A 16,204-nucleotide genomic window follows, 5' to 3' on the forward strand; every position below is an offset into this window, starting at 1 on the left:
TTTACATAGAAATTTTAATACTGAAAACGTTAAAGTTACTATTTTTTTAGTTTGAATGGATTTTGCTAAAAACGCAAATTGCAGTTTTAAAATCCTCCACATGAGGGCGATAGAGCGCCCGGACAGACTATTACACATACTATATAGAATTAATTATACTATTTATTTAAGCTAAGTAAATACAGTACGAGAAAATTGGACACATATTTTCTCATTCAGGGTGTCCTTTCTGTTTATATATATATATTTTTTTACATTGCAAATTTAATGTTAAAGACGTTAATATAAAATGTTTTTCAGTTTGAATGGATTTTGATAAAAAGACGCAAGTTGCAGTTCCAACCTTGTCCACACGAGGGCGACCGACCAGACTATTATATATAAAATAATGAATTTATTATATGTTTGCGTTAATTTTATTTCCATGCTTGGTTTGTTTAACACTTAAGTTACTACATGATTACTTATGTGTTCTTTTATAGTCTGGATCAATTTAGCGTTCATTTACAAATCAAATAAGTACATTTAAATGAGGTGTATCCAATTTCTGACTGGTAAAAATGTGTTCTCATTTAAATGTAAAATACTCTTTATAGCAATTAAACATATATACAGAAAGAAAGAAGAGTTAACCAGCACATAATCAGCTAATCAGTTTGAATGTTGTACACTGAAGAAAATGCAAAACACTGAGATGAGTTAATATTATATTCTGCATCAGCTTTTCTATCTTTATCTTTCAATTCTAAAAAAAAAAATCTTAAGAGTTTTGATGAGGAAATTATAAGACTGATAGCAGTAGATGGTGGACTGATTGTAGTCTGACAAATTGTTTTTAAATCTCCTTCACTCCCTACTATTCCTGTTTAGTGTTTTCTCCCAGTCATCTCGTCAGTGACATTTTGGAACACTTACTTTGATTAATCCACCATTAAACTACTTAAAAATGTAAAAAAAATCTACTGTAATCTTATCATAGTGTAAATTATTGAGTATACCGTTAAAGGGAATTGCATATTTTTCCTCATTTTAGTTTACTTATTCTACTCAATACTGTAAATAATGTTCTCTGTATACTAGTGGGAATTTGCACCCAAGTTTTTCACTCACCTGTAACTCTGTGATAACACTGTGATTTGACAATAAATCCGATTTGATTTGATCAAATATAACCCAGACTAAACTCCACACAGAAAACAAATCAGAATCAGAAGTAGTCAGAACTTTTTTTAATTGAACATGTGGTGCAGGATCAGGATCAGAAGCAGGTAAAGCAAAACAGGAGAGTAAGCATAAAAAAAGAAACGGATCGTTGCACAATAAAGATCTTCCACAATCCATCTGTACACAGAACTGCATGCACGGCATCCTGACACACCATCAGCTCCAGCACAGAAAAACAGCACAGAAACAAACAGAAATCCTAATAAAAAAATAAAAGTGTTACTACAGACCGCCTGCAGAGCGGCCGAGACCTCCAAACTAACCATTATAAATACAGAATTACACCATTAAAATCTGCTGAAACACACGAAGAGGGGGATTCAGAGAGACGTCCTTCAGTACGGTCTCTCCCTCCTCTCCTGCCGATGATCTCCCCTGAGGACAAGATACAAGATATATTATTAAATTAATAATACACTGTACTATTCAGCCACAAATAAGGTTTAAAACTTCTGATAAACAGCCATGTGTCAAACATTTTATTGGACACTTTATTGGATGGTTAAGTCTTTAAACAAACCAAAACACGATTCAGCCGATTTGGAAAGAGATCATTTCTTTTGGTCCTGACCAAAGTTTTGGTAGTGTGCTGTAATATTATTATAGCAAAAATACCCTAAAATAGTTCAATTTAATTTAGGACCATATAGTTCATGAGGTACAATTCTTTGAAACTTCCTTTTGCTTCCAACAGCAACACTGTTATCATTTTCCTTTAAATAATAATCATAATATATACTAGAGACAGATTATATCTGTTCAGTATCATTTATTTTACTTCAATCCTGGATATATAAAGAGCATTATTAGTATCATGACATGCTGAATCATTTATTTCTGTTACAATTTGATGAAAATCCAAATTAGGGGTGTGTTGTATGCTGTAATATCTCTAAATAAACATTAATATTCATTTTGTTGCAGTAGTGCATTCTATAAATGACTTTTAATTCAAATATTTTATTATATTGGCAGGAATATAATTATCACAAAAACACACTGAAATATTGGGATACTATTTTAGGGCCATATCGACCCATCACTAGTCAGGACCATGGTTCACAGTATCTTTCACACCTACTATTCTGGTTTGAAAAAAATATATATAACAGCTACTACTAAAGCTGTATATTACAGTATATTACAGTTTAAACTGAAGGGCCGCGTGTGCAGATTTGTACTACTATACTCACTTCATGTCCATTTTGCCTGGTGGGCCCATTCCTCTCCCTCTTCGTCCCATATCATCCATGGGTGGGCCACCCCGGCCCCTGCCACCGAAACCGCCTCTGTCCATGCCACGCCCGCCTCTAAAGCCGCCACGGTCTCCTCCTCTTCCACCACGGAAACCGCCGGGACCTCCAGGGCCTCCAGGTCCACCCCGGTCCATTCCCCGTCCACCGCGCATCCCCCCGGGACCACCTCGGCCTCGCTCACCACCTAAACACAGCGAAAACATATAAAGATCAGAACTCAATTATTGTTAAACACTTAACATGCCGGCCCCATATTATTGTCCAGTTTCACCTATTGCGCAGTTTCCTTTCATTCGCTTCCTTCACTTGAAGAAAATTCCCAACATGTCAGCTCCCACCCTAGACCAACACTTTAAAACATTATTTTTATGTAAACATTATATTATATTTTTAAACCGCAATTTTTTCCCCTCAATTTTAATGATATGCACTTCTTAGGATGCCTACATCGAAGTGAACAAGGGTACAGCCATGGTTTCCTGACATAATTATTGTATGGTTGCTCACACAGGACAAATGCAATGTTATTGTACAGCACTGGGAGACACTGGATCCCGTAGACACAGTGCAGAAACACCATGTCTCCAATAGGCGGTGCAAGAAAAGATGTAGTACATAAAAATAAGCCAAGTGACCCAAAAATACGCATTATTACTAACATTACCAGCATCAATATCATGTTAAAGAGTATTTTTAAAATAATGCTTATGTATATATGTAAGGTAGCTGAAAATACATAAATAAAATAGTATTTTAAGCAGAAATGGTTGAAATTAGAGGACCCCTCTTATCTGCAGCTCTTGTCACTGAAAGAAAGACGAAAAGAAAGCTATCCCTTTACCTGGAGGGAAGGGCGGTGGTCCAAAGCCTTCAGGTTTGGGTGCCTTACACTGGTTACATTCCATCCGCCAAGCAAAGTTCTGGTTTCCACAGCCACTATGATGGACCGAGAAGAAAAACAGAAAAATTGTATTTGTGATATTATATAAAACAGTGTTTGTAAACACAGCAACGGCAATAGTATAGAACACAGATCCTTACGCATTGGGGCACTGCCAGTCTCCAGCCCGCTGCTGCATGTTTCCTCCAGTTGGGCCACCACGGCCCATTCCCCTCGGCCCTCCACGCGGCACAAATCCTCCACGGTCTCCTCCCCGGCCCATTCCACCACGCCCCATCATCCCTGTGGGCAGGAAACGTACTTTAGGCAAAGTGGTTGTGTATCTGTGTTCCCCTACTTGTTCGGCTTTTAATGCATCACATTAATGCTTGGAAGACTGGAAGGAAGCAGCCGGGTCATTCTCAGTGGCCAGATTATATTGTTTATAGACAGAAAGGATGAACAACAGCAGCCAAACTTACTCTTTAGATTATTAAGTGCAAAAATAAAAACAAATCTAAAGGTAAAAAGTTTTTAAAAGAGTGCCACTCCACCAAATCTTAATATTTATGTGACTATTGTGCGTGAACACATTGCGAATGAACAAAGTTATACTTATATAGTGCCTATGTAGTTTTAAAAACAATCATTTACACTCAGCACTCATCAACACACACTGGTGAGAAGTGGCAGCCAATCGCGCTCAGCAGACTCTCAAACGGAAACCACCGTCCATCTGGAGAAATGCATTCAGCACTGAGGAGCTCTGGGTAATTTAGAGTACCCAATTGATCTGATCTCCATGTTTTGGACTGTGGGAGGAGAACATGGACACTTTACCCAGAAAAGGACTTAAACCCAAGACCCCAGAGCTGGGAGACAAACATGCTAACCACTAAGCCACCCACACAACGGTGCTGATAATTTACCTCCTCGTCCCATCATGCCACCACGATCTCCCCTCATTGGCATTCCACCACGCATCATCCCCATCATGGGCTTCCGGCGAGCCATCGACACCTTCAGTTTCTTCCCCTGAAAGTCTTTACCTGTTCAGAATCAGAGTTCAGAATCACACAGTCAGGATTTACTGTCTAAACAAAGACATCTAGAATTATAAGGTTGAAAAGGACATATTAAATTTAGAGGAGAAACTAATACAACAGATTCAACTTAAACTGACTTATACTTATGTAGGCCTTATATAATATTAAGATTCTCTGAGATACTGACTATGAGTTTTCATTGGCTGTAAGCCATAATCAACAATAAAAGAAATAAACACTTAAAATAGATCACTGTGTGCAATTCCTCTATATAATATATGAGTTTCACATTTTGAACTAAAGTACAGAAATAAAGTAACATTTTAATGTTATTTAATTTTTTTGGACTGCATCTGTATGTGTAGGTCTGCATACATGAGTGGAAAACTAATACAGGCATACAAACAAGTAATCATTTTACTGTATGAACACTGTGTAAAACGTATACAGTAATTTAAAAAAAGTACCATCGAACCACTCCACAGCCGCCTTGGCAGATGGGGGATCCTCGTAGGACAGGGTGGCATCTCCCTTCGGCTTGCCCGTCTCCTTATCAGTGTAAATGTTCACAGCAGGAAGGCCAGTACGCTTATTAATCTGGAGGAAGAAGAAACAGGAGGTTATTTAAGGATGGATATTCCCCATTTACCTTAATTGATGCATTTATTTTAAAACAACCTTTTCTTAGACAGTAAAAGTCTGCTGAAAAAGCACTACAGGGCAATCCAATACAGCAGCCCTGGGGGTCTCCTGTCCTACACAAATTAAAGTATTCCCCGACCCATCTCATCTACTACCTGTTAGAGGCAGCATGTCCCCATACATACAATTAAACCGTACAATGAAGCCCTAAAGTTAACTAGTTAAGCAGCAGCAGTTAGGTTGCTGAACTTTAGCACTCCATTGCTACATATCTCTGTATTAGGAGCTTGAAGGATTGTTCCAATTCTTCTATTAAAGGGGACATTTCACCTCTTTCCTTTTTTAACTCTGTTATAAGTCAAAGGTTTACATTCGAAAACAAGGGGTAGGGTACAAAAGAGAAATGGGATTGGGCAAAAACTGACAACCATTGACCAACAGAAGAACAGTCATTTCCTCTCACCCTGATGATCCCACTGTGCTTGAAAAAGTCAGCCACTTCATCCAACGTAGCGTTTTCAGTCAGACCAGTGATGTAGATGGTGCTGTTCTCAGAGTCATCCTGCTCCTCTGGACCTCCTAAAGCACACAAACAAATTAATTAATCCAAAATTAATTACAATTAATACATTTTTCTTCCAATTTAGTTAGACCAATTGTTCCATACGTTCAGGCACTATAGGAACTGTATATCCCCATCACAGGTGATGGCCCAACACAAGGAGGGTGAAGCACACGCCTTCAGGGTGAAGACTAGCACACAGTTCAGATACATCAGCTCAGAGACGCCTTGCGCTGATCGACATCACATTAGGAGTGATGAGAGGGAAGAGCACCATCTACTGTCCTCACCCAGAAAGAGCAAGGCCAATTGTGCTCTCTCAAGGCTCCGGCAGCTGATGGCAAGCTGCATGACCAGGATTCAAACCAGCAATCTCCCGATCATAGATGCACCGCTTTAGACCACTGGACCGTTCTGTGCCCCCACACAAACAACCTCAAAAAAAATAATTATGAAAACTGACTAAATAAATGAAGGGGAGCAGCTGAGCACTTACCCATCTCTGAATCTGGTCCTGCCATCAAACACGAGGACGAGGGAAGGAAGAGAGAGAAAGATAAAGTTAGTCTTCACGCTTTGCTTCCTGAGCACCTGACAACACTGTGCTATTAATTCCAGGTTAAACACCTCCCAGGTAACCATCTCTCCTCGGCACACTTGCTCCTTATTCAAAGCCATAAAGGGAGGAAAGGTTCCCACTGTGTTACACCACAAAGTGGCATGAATATCAAGAAATATCAGGAATATAATGCATAAATCATGGAATATCTCTAAAAACTCTTTAAAAAATACCATATACATTGTTCTCCATCCCTTTTTATCCTATTTTTATTCTGTTATTTTTTCCCCTGCAAGTGTGCCATAAAATATATCATATATATAAAAATGTTCAAGACCACTGAAAACCAGGGACCCAAACTGGACTCCATACCTTAATTTCATATTGAAATAGAAGGCAATAAACACTGAAAGTGTGACACATGGTCAGTTACCATTAAAACCTAAATAAAATGCTGAAGAACGCTGACTGAAGGAGTCCAGGACTTGATTAGATTTTTTTTTTTTGTTTACCATAAAATGTTTTTACCATATAACCCATAATGCTTTATATAAGAGTCAACCTTAAGAGTGAAAACCCTTAAAACTCTAGCCGGCAGTGTGAATTACTGTATAGTTTTGTTGTTGTTGTTTTTTTTGTTCCCCCAAACCAATAAAATAATACAGTAGAAAGATTTCCCCTCAATAATATCAATACCCATGAAATATGGAAGCACGAAGATTTAAAAATATATATATCACTTTAAAAACTAGTGTATGCTCTTGTAATTCTCATTAAAACTTACCACCAGGCTTAATGAAGCCACCTCTGTCTCCAGCGGTGCTGGGGGAATAAGCGGAGATATGAAGGCGATTTTCCCTTTAAACAGCCACTTCAGTACCACAAAAATGGGAATTATGGAGCTATGGTGGGGGAGACTGTACATTTCTGGCTCTATACCCCCCCCCCCCAACAATACCCTTAACCCCCCCTACTAGTTACAATTATATACAGTTATATGGGGAGAAATTATTCTAATGACAAAAAGCTTGTGAATCCTGTGGCTTAATAAAGTAGTTATTTACATAATCGTGGCTGAACAGTGATGAGGTTCTGAATTGAATGTTAATAAAAAAAAGGGGGGATTCTTTATTATTACATTACCACAGGGGTGGAAAACCCCAATAATAATTTTGTTAGATACACAAAAAGTTGTTTTAATTGTTTCAGGTGCAGCCCATCAACAGTAATACCAATTTTTATAAAAACTGCATACAATGCTCTGAAATTCCCTGAAGATGATCGTCATCAGCACCCTTGCATTAGTAATCACTCATATTAATCGTATGTCAAATCTAAGTCTAACATGTTTTAGCTGCATCTGAAACAATCTTCTTACACAAAGCTGATACACATGCACTTTCAGTCAAACAAAACAAAAAAAACAAAAACAAAACAAAAACCAGGGATGCACCGAATATTATAATATTGGAAACTGAACATAAGTAAAAAGCTGGAATAGTTCACACCCAAACTATAACGCTATTTTTTTTTTTTTTTTTTTAGCAGCGCTGGCAGAACCACACTGCTTTCCCGTTCATTTTTTCACACTCAACTTGCACAAATTAAATCAAATGAAATAAAGTGTACAGCATAATGTATCATAGAGTTAGTTTATGACTTCTTTACAAATTGCGCTTTGACAGCTGCAAGCTGTACAGGACCAGAAAAATATAGATTTGTAAGTCAAGCTAACTTATAGCCTCATCATTTTATTGTTTATTTACAAGACACTGGCTGCTGGCTTTCTCTGTGCAACTTTGTCCTCACTCTGGATTAATGCAGTCACAGTAGCACTACTGAGGTAAATTTGTAACCAATATTGCACTGCAGAGGCTAATGTATGACTACAATTGGGCTGCTAAAGTAATTGTATTGATCCTTGTTGGTATGCTTGCTTAGGCATGTATTCGAAATGTGTTGTAGTTTTGTAATAGCCTTTTCTATATACAAAACACATACGGGCAACTCAATTTACTCAATAATAATGAAAATTGTACCCCTCAAAAATTTCGGTGCATCCCCAAAACCATAAATTACACCATTTCTGTTTACACGTTTCAGAAATAAATATTACACAACGTAAAATGCTATCAAACATGTTCAAAATTACCATTACAAGTTTTCTTCTCTTTTTCTTTAAAATAAAACACACATCAATTTTCTTTGTGATCCCCCCTGAAGGGATTAGACACTTGACCCATCGCTCCGCTTTAAATGACGCCACCAACTCTTTATGTCCCCATTTGAAAAGGCTGCCGGGCCAGACTGAACTGAGTAGCGGTACTGTAAATGTATTGCTGTGTTAACATGGCTCTCACTTTGTTACCTGCAGCGTATAAATGCGACAAAGAATGTTAAAGGAAAATTGTTCATATTCAAATTCACAAGAGACAAATGCAATACACACTTTATGAATAATATAAAGAGATATTATTCCCATAATTCATGAGGGGGAAAAAGAAAATGGATGCAGTGTACTGGTGTTACGCTTACCAAACTATCAGTCACTTTCTAAACAAAAAAGCAGGAGAACCTTCTGAGTAGGAGAATTTTACCCAAGATGTGAACTGCATTTGTATATTGTTTACCAAAATGAGAAGTCTGCACAATTGAAAAACCCAGAAAATGAGATTTTTAAACCATTAAAAACACTGCATTCACTTTCAAATACCACCCTTTCAACTCATACAATTGATGATATTTGCAAACCCATTGGAAAAATTGTATCATGTAATACTGTTGTGTTTACTTTACAATCTTAAAGGATTTTTTGTCAAAAATACATTTTTATTGTCAGTTTTGCTTTATCAAACCCTTTGAATATGTTCAATCTGGAGAGGAAAATAGAGAATAATTTTATGATTGGCTAAACAGACTAGACACTTTATCTTGAAATTACTTTTTTGACCAAAGTATTATTGTGGAAATTTCATTATCATACTCTTTGCATACCTCTGGAATCTGGAGAGGAATATAAAACCTAATTGTATTGTTTGCTAAACAGATGCTGTGATGACAAATCCGTATAAATTTTAGTGCTTCAAAAAATCCCAGTGATTTCAATGTACACATGCACTGCTGGCCAAAAGCAGCCATTAAGGGTGCTTTAAGAGTTAAATAGTTGAGTAATTGATTTACATAAATGATTCCTGACCTAACAAACCAATAATTGTTGCATTTTCCTTATTTTTCCCCTCAAATGCAATAAGCAATGTATGGTAAACATTGATACAAGCTTTAAAGATCAATAAACCCCAAGAGTGAAGCTTATAAAGCTGTAACATTCCTGCATTTGCAGGAAATTGTACCTTTTGTATTGTAGAAAATATAAACACCAAATTGAGTTTTTAATACCATACAAAAATATCTGTCAATATGTTTTTATTGTTCACCCCAAAATAACTTCTTACCTTCGGCCATGTTAGTGAGGGCTGAGAGCAGCATACAGAGAACTAACCATACATACTGATACCCTGCCTACTCTATAAATTATGAATTTTTAATATTGATCTATTTTGGAACTACTTAGCATTTTGTCGGAAAGATTTTAAGATACAAAATAACTGATAAATCACACTAACAGTATTAAACCCTATTAGGATCTATTTAAAGCTCTCAGACCCTGTATGGCCGTTTGCAGCTTCTGTAAGGAAGAAAGTGTGGTGAACTTTTCTGTAAACACACACTCACACTTACCCCATGCCTCCACGGCCCATGCCGCCACGCATTCCGCCACCTCGCATCATGCCCCGGTCAAACCCACCACGGCCACGCCCACGGCTGTCCCCCCCTCCCATTCCACGGCCCTCTCCAGGACCCCCATAGCCACCGGATTCTGGGCCCGAGTAGCCACTACCCATGCCGTTCGGGTGGTCCTGCCTATAGTTACCTGCCAGGAGAGACAAAAAGGGAAAATACCATAAATACAACAAATAAGAGTCCAGCATTTTTACATTATACAAGAGATGATCAAAATACAGAGATATAAAAAAGAAACATCCATGCAGGCAGCCAGAGCAGGAGATAGATAAACACAAATTACAGAAGACGGAATATATATACAACTATACTAGCTGGCGAATTATTGAGAACTATTTCATTTTGTCAGTGTTTATTTTAAGCTGCTTAACTTTACTAGCTTTAGCAGGGCAGGAAAAAAGTGGCCTCCCAAAAACCATGTTTGGTATTCGGTCGAATGTTTCATTTTGTGTAGTTTTAGCTAACATTTTGTAGATCTTATACTAGCTTTTACAGGCTAAAATTTGGTAAACATTTAATGTCATTTTTGGTGCAAAACATTTCAGTTGCCAAATAATTGGTGCATCGCTAACCATTTATTTAAAAACATTGTTTAATTCATTCAAGTGTTCAGTACTTTTGCACTAGTCTTTTTTCGAACAAACAACAAAATAAAACACATTTAGGCTATTTGTTCATGCAATGGTGAAAAAAGTGGCCAAATAATTGAAAATCTGCCAAAAAACAAGTTTGGTATTTGTTCAGTTTTGGCCATAAACACCTTATAGATCTTCTACTAACTTTCGCATGGTAAAATACAGTATATTCCAATTCTGATCCAACACACAACAGGCCAATACAGATCTGGTGTAAAGTGCAGCACAGACATACCATACTGACTGGGTGGCTTGTAGTCACTCTGGCCATATCCACCTCCACTGCTGCTCTGCTGCCCATACTGACTAGAGGGAGGCTGACCATAGGACCCAGAGGGAGGAGCATAGCTGGAAGGCGGAGCTTGTTGCTGCTGAGGCGGGGCCTGCTGCTGATATCCGCCCTGCTGGCTGTAGGAGCTCTGCTGGCCGTAGCCTTGCTGGCCCTGGTAGCCGCCCTGCTGCGGCTGGGAGTATGACCCCTGCTGGGGAGGCTGGGAGTAGGAGCTCTGCTCGTAGCTGGAAGGCTGCTGGCTGCTAGAACTGTAACTAAGACAAAACAAGTAAAGTAAATAATAATAAGGCGACTAACAGCTTTAAATATGCTTATAATAAAATAAAAATCCAATAAAATATAAATTGAAAACACAAGAGCCTAATGCTAAAGCAACTGGGAAGTTAATCTAAAATCCAGTATTTAAATGTCACAGAGTGGAAAGCTGGCAGATCACCTGGGTGGTGCGGAGGATGCGGGCTGCTGTCCGTATCCAGGATAAGCAGGCTGGGCTCCGTAGCCGGCCTGGCCACCGTATGAGGTCTGGTTGCTGCTGGAGGATGAAGCAGCAGTAGCTGAAGAGGCATCATAGCCACTGGCTCCATATCCCTGTACAGGCTGACTGTAGCCCTGTGAGCCAGCAGGGGTAGCGCTGTAGCCACCTACACACATTACACACAAAAAGTTTTTATAGCTTGATATACTATTCAATTGTTTACTAGTGGTGTACTCATTTTTATTTTTGAGGGACATCAAAAAATGGCATTGCACTACTGAAATAATTAAATAGACTAAATTATTTTGCTTAAAAAACAAAATAAAAAACAAACAAAAAAAAAACTGTCACCTAAAGATATTTATTCAACACCAAAACAATACATTCACCTCAGCGATGTAATTTCAGTCATAAATGTACCCTGGTAGTGCGACACTTACCATAAATGTACATCAGCAGGGCTATTTTAGTCATAAATTAAAATTGGTCAAGTATTTAATACAGTAAAAGCTGTATTGCAATGAAATAAAGTTTGGTAATCAGTCGAATGTTTTATTCTCTTCAATTTTGGCCAAAAATTTAAATTTTTGTTAAATCACTTAATTGTACATCTTATGCTAGCTTTCACATCGTAGCTTTTGTTTTGCCATTTTTTGGCCGAATTTCCGTTGCCAAATATTCAGTGCATCCATAATTATTTAGTTTTTATTAATAGAAAAAAAATGTTTTCATTCATTTTTGAAATATATACATATACAAAATGCCAGTACAGAATCTAGTCTAACACAAAGAATATGTACTTTAACAAATTCCTAAATTACTCATTAGTATGAAAAATATTTTTTTAAATGTTACCATTAGATTCTACATTACAACTAATTACAACTTTAGATCAGTACAGGACATCAACTTAATTAAAAACTTGCTTTTTAACACTGGAGCGTCAAATCTGTATAACAGTTTAAATCCATGATGAATGACTTACTGCTGGCTGGTGGCTGCTGCCCATATGACGACCCATAAGCCTGCTGACCGTAACTCCCAGATGAGCTGCCAGTTTGAGGGTAGGCTGAATCAGCAGGTTGGGTGTATGAGCCATAGCCCTGCTGCTGTCCGTATGATTGCTGGAGAAACAGAAGCGCATCATAAGCTTATTCACATTCCCAAGACTCTAGATAAAACTCAGTGCACATTAATATTAAGAACATAGAACATTTAGGACATTTTTTTTTAAAGATACAAAACTCAGCCGACACAGTTATATACTTTTTTATATAACATAATTTTCTGTGTGTTTTTTGGGGAAAAAATAGATTTAAAATACATTCTTTTACTGTTTTTAATGTCAGGAGTATTTAACACTAACTTGCTTATAACCAGAGGCTTTAAAGGCCCATTACGGATTAAATTTTCTGTAGTTCTTTATTACATGATCAGGATGCATCATCAGATATTAAGGAAACATGAGTTTAAGCACGGACACCTCTTCCCAGCAGAGCATAAGATTCAGCTGCAATATTTGAACTGTGAACTGTGTTCAAATATGTAGTGCATCCATTCCCCTAGTACCATTTCCACACTCAGGGTTACCAGGTATAGAACACATCAGCATGCAAACAGTGTGCTACAGCCATGGAAACGGGTGAGCTGGCTATTTTTCTGTTGAACAGGTAATCACTGAGCTTCAGTAAGGTTGCTAACCAAAGCTGAGTAATTTAACACCTCCAATAGTGTAGTAGACAGAGACATTTTGGACACTGAAACGTACATCTTTACAGAGTAAGACTTGTTGTCACTTGCCACTGTGTGGCTAGTGCAGGAAACTTAATCAGGTGTTTGGAAAGTGGACTCATGTAGCCATACTGACTGATCCTTTAAAATAGGAATAAATTATCTGAGTGTGTTACCTGGGCACCCTGTCCGTAGGCCTGAGAGGGCTGGGCAGCATAGGAGCTGTACCTGGAAAAAAAAATACACTAACATTAACAAGCAAAATAACCATTATATATATATATTCAGAAACAATTATATATAAATATTAATTTATATTAATTAATTAATATTTTCTATACTTAAAAGCAGTATTCTTACCCTTGCTGGCCTCCGGCCTGCCCGTAACTGTTATAATCTGTGGTAATAAAAAACACAGTCAGTGTAAAAAATTATGTTTATACCATACATACAACCTAGAAGAAATAAAACGAAAACCTACCAGCCCTTCTGACTGTTTTTTATGGCTATTATTAATTATTGTGCATCCCAAAACAATTATTGCATACACCAGAGGTGTTATAACACTCCTGAGAATACACATGAGAAATTCATAATTACCTAGTTCCTAGAAGAACTCCCTCATCAGCTGAAGAAGCAGAGCCACTTTTGACATGATGCGCTTATTTTATAGACAGAATTTAAACTACTTATTAAAAAAATACTGTTAAAATTCATATTAATTGTGCCCACCTAAGGCAAAAAGATTCTGCATTATTTCAGCCTTACTTAAGAGAATACACAATTGTATCCTAATGTGTCAATCAATAAAAAAAACAATTTGATAAATAATTAAAATAAAATTAAATACAGTTAATGCTACAAGTTATACACATTACTCTAATTTTTTACATATCACAGAAACAGTACACCAAGGTTAATTTGTTCCAATACTGTGAAGTTTAGTCCTCCAACAAATGAGCTAATCCCTTCCTTTAACAAATAGTTCTCCCAACTAAATAATCTGTTTCTTCAGTTCAGAAGGGGCACTTTAGTTAAAGGTTCTTTAATCCTGAATGTTGTATCCTTACTAGCCAAACATATACAAGACAGAACTAAACGAATAAAAAAAGAAACTAGCAAGTTAATTCAAAACAGGCTGATGATCAAAATGCCTTACTGTTGGTTTACAGTAATTAATTACTGTTATAATGTGATTTTCAAAATGGGGGTAATTCTGATTGTACATCTTTACATATATAAGCTACAGAGGGAATCTTAGTAGATGGACATTTGCGCTTTTATGTGGCAGTGATTTTCATCATTTTAAACTTTACCTTAAATACAAACTTGCAAGTAGGTTATGATTAGACAATGTGTTTAATATAAAAGCTGCGTGTACAGTTAAAAGGCGGGTGCTTAATATTCATAAAAACATTTATTTAATGTTTTAAATAAATAATGTTTTTTAAATGAAAATAAATAAAAATGAAGCAATAGCTTGATATTGTGCTGTGTTTTTTTTTTTACAAAAAATATTTTATTTTCTTACTATTATTGAGTAATACTGCTCTATCATTCTTTTTAGTATTTATCTTACCTGTTTATGTCTCTGTACAGTAAGTTATACTAGTACCTCAAAATAACGAAACAGTATCTCAAAATAATGAACAAGTATCTCAAAATAATAAGGAAGCTGTTTATATCACAAAAAAATGTGCTGGATTTTATTTTATTTTTTTATTTTAGCCGGCGGGAATGGGCTTCTATACCCTACTGATGTTTTGTGGTAAAAAATAACTAGTTAAAAACCTAGATAACCTATTTATCTAATTTTCCACAGATCATTTCGATATTATATAATAAGGACAAGCTAAAAAATATTTCAATGCGATTTTTAAGCGTTTAAATTCTCTTTTTTGAGTCAGAAATGCAAAAATGCTAGCTAACTAGTTACGCCCACCGCCTTAGAATAATGGGCTAGAGAGCTAGCTAGTTAGCTAACTAGGTTAGCCAGTCATTCTAATCACGTTTAACTGAATTTACAAGCTAGCGAACATAAAATAGCTTACTGCACAATGTCTAAACAACGTTTTACACCCACGAATACAGCTAGCTAAATAAGCTATACTGACCGACAATGTCTATGTAAGCGTTAAAAAGCTCAATCTACCGGTAACGCTTAGCTCAAATAGCTGAATAGCCAGCTAACGGTAGAATGCTCACGTTCATAAACCAGCCAAATAAGCCTAATTATAATCGATTTAACAACATTATACAGATACAAACATCACATACAATATGCTTATATATTCTTCAACCAATATCTGATGATAATAGTCTACGTTTCATTATAAATAATCGTTTTTCTTGCATTATTGTAACCGTTACCTGCAGCGGACGCCATTTCGTGTTCTATTTTCTTCACCCGGAGTCCACAGGCGAGAACTGCGCATGCGCACGATACCTTCGCACCAAAGGCGCATCCATTCAGCTGCGATTTATATAAAATCATTTTTAAAAGTTTTACAAATGGTTTAAAATCGCGCTACGCTCTACTATAACCCAAATTAAGTGTCAGCATTTATACTTAGAGTTCTGAACAAGGTTTAAGATAAGTATTTAAGCTCAGACTGTGACAGTTTGGACTGTATATTGTATATTATGTAAAAAATGGACCAGTTCTTAGAGTTGATGTTGTTGTTATACAGTAAGGTTGTATATGTTTTTATTTATTTATTTTTCATACATTGTAAATGAATACTGAATTAATCTAGACTATGAAGCGAAGCATAAGGAGTCATGTAGTGAACCTAAAAGTGAAACATTTAGCTGGGCTCTTATCTGGGTACTGGTCCTGATAAGTGCCAGTTTCATCATATTTTTTAAATGGTTTTTGTGACTGCACGTAAGGATATTTTCAAAGTTCTTGAAATTTTTCAGATTGACTAACCTTCATTTCTGAAAAAGTTAAGTATTTTTTGCTTTACTTACTTTACATAACCCCAATAGTTGAAACAAAATCACTGTATACCAACTACAATTCTTCTCAAACACATTAAGAGGGCAATTAATTCTTGATGAGTTCAGCACAGCTGTTAACTTAAAGCCATTCTAGGTGA

At 36.7% G+C, this 16,204-nt stretch overlaps 1 protein-coding gene across 2 annotated transcripts; it reads right to left on the minus strand.

The window, feature by feature from the left end:
* Positions 1–1,214: 1,214 nt before the first annotated feature.
* Positions 1,215–15,537, minus strand: ewsr1a (EWS RNA-binding protein 1a). Of its 2 annotated transcripts, none has more exons than XM_049468649.1 (16): positions 15,474–15,537; positions 13,464–13,500; positions 13,280–13,331; positions 12,358–12,496; positions 11,334–11,538; positions 10,841–11,145; positions 9,908–10,100; positions 6,954–6,991; positions 6,107–6,124; positions 5,512–5,627; positions 4,874–5,003; positions 4,290–4,409; positions 3,522–3,663; positions 3,322–3,416; positions 2,418–2,664; positions 1,215–1,599 (listed from the first exon to the last, which is right to left on the minus strand). In XM_049468649.1, the coding sequence occupies exons 1-16, from the start codon at positions 15,487–15,489 to the stop codon at positions 1,560–1,562; spliced, it is 1,893 nt and encodes a 630-aa protein (XP_049324606.1). In that variant the 5' UTR covers positions 15,490–15,537; the 3' UTR covers positions 1,215–1,559. The 2 variants fall into 2 exon arrangements, with proteins under 2 accessions (XP_049324606.1, XP_049324605.1); XM_049468648.1 differs by having other exon boundaries at positions 10,841–11,151.
* Positions 15,538–16,204: the final 667 nt, after the last annotated feature.

The sequence above is a fragment of the Astyanax mexicanus genome, chromosome 20 (assembly GCF_023375975.1).
Source record: "Astyanax mexicanus isolate ESR-SI-001 chromosome 20, AstMex3_surface, whole genome shotgun sequence".
NCBI lineage: Eukaryota > Metazoa > Chordata > Actinopteri > Characiformes > Acestrorhamphidae > Astyanax > Astyanax mexicanus.

What these genes read in the sequence shown, in the direction of transcription:
- ewsr1a (XM_049468648.1), bottom strand. An exon ending in ATGGGCCGTGGAGGCATGGG is followed by an intron (nt 6,992 to 9,907) that starts GTAAGTGTGAGT and finishes TTATTCCCCCAG; the next exon opens with CACCGCTGGAGACAGAGGTG. An exon ending in GGCTGTGGAGTGGTTCGATG is followed by an intron (nt 4,410 to 4,873) that starts GTACTTTTTTTA and finishes GATTCTGAACAG; the next exon opens with GTAAAGACTTTCAGGGGAAG.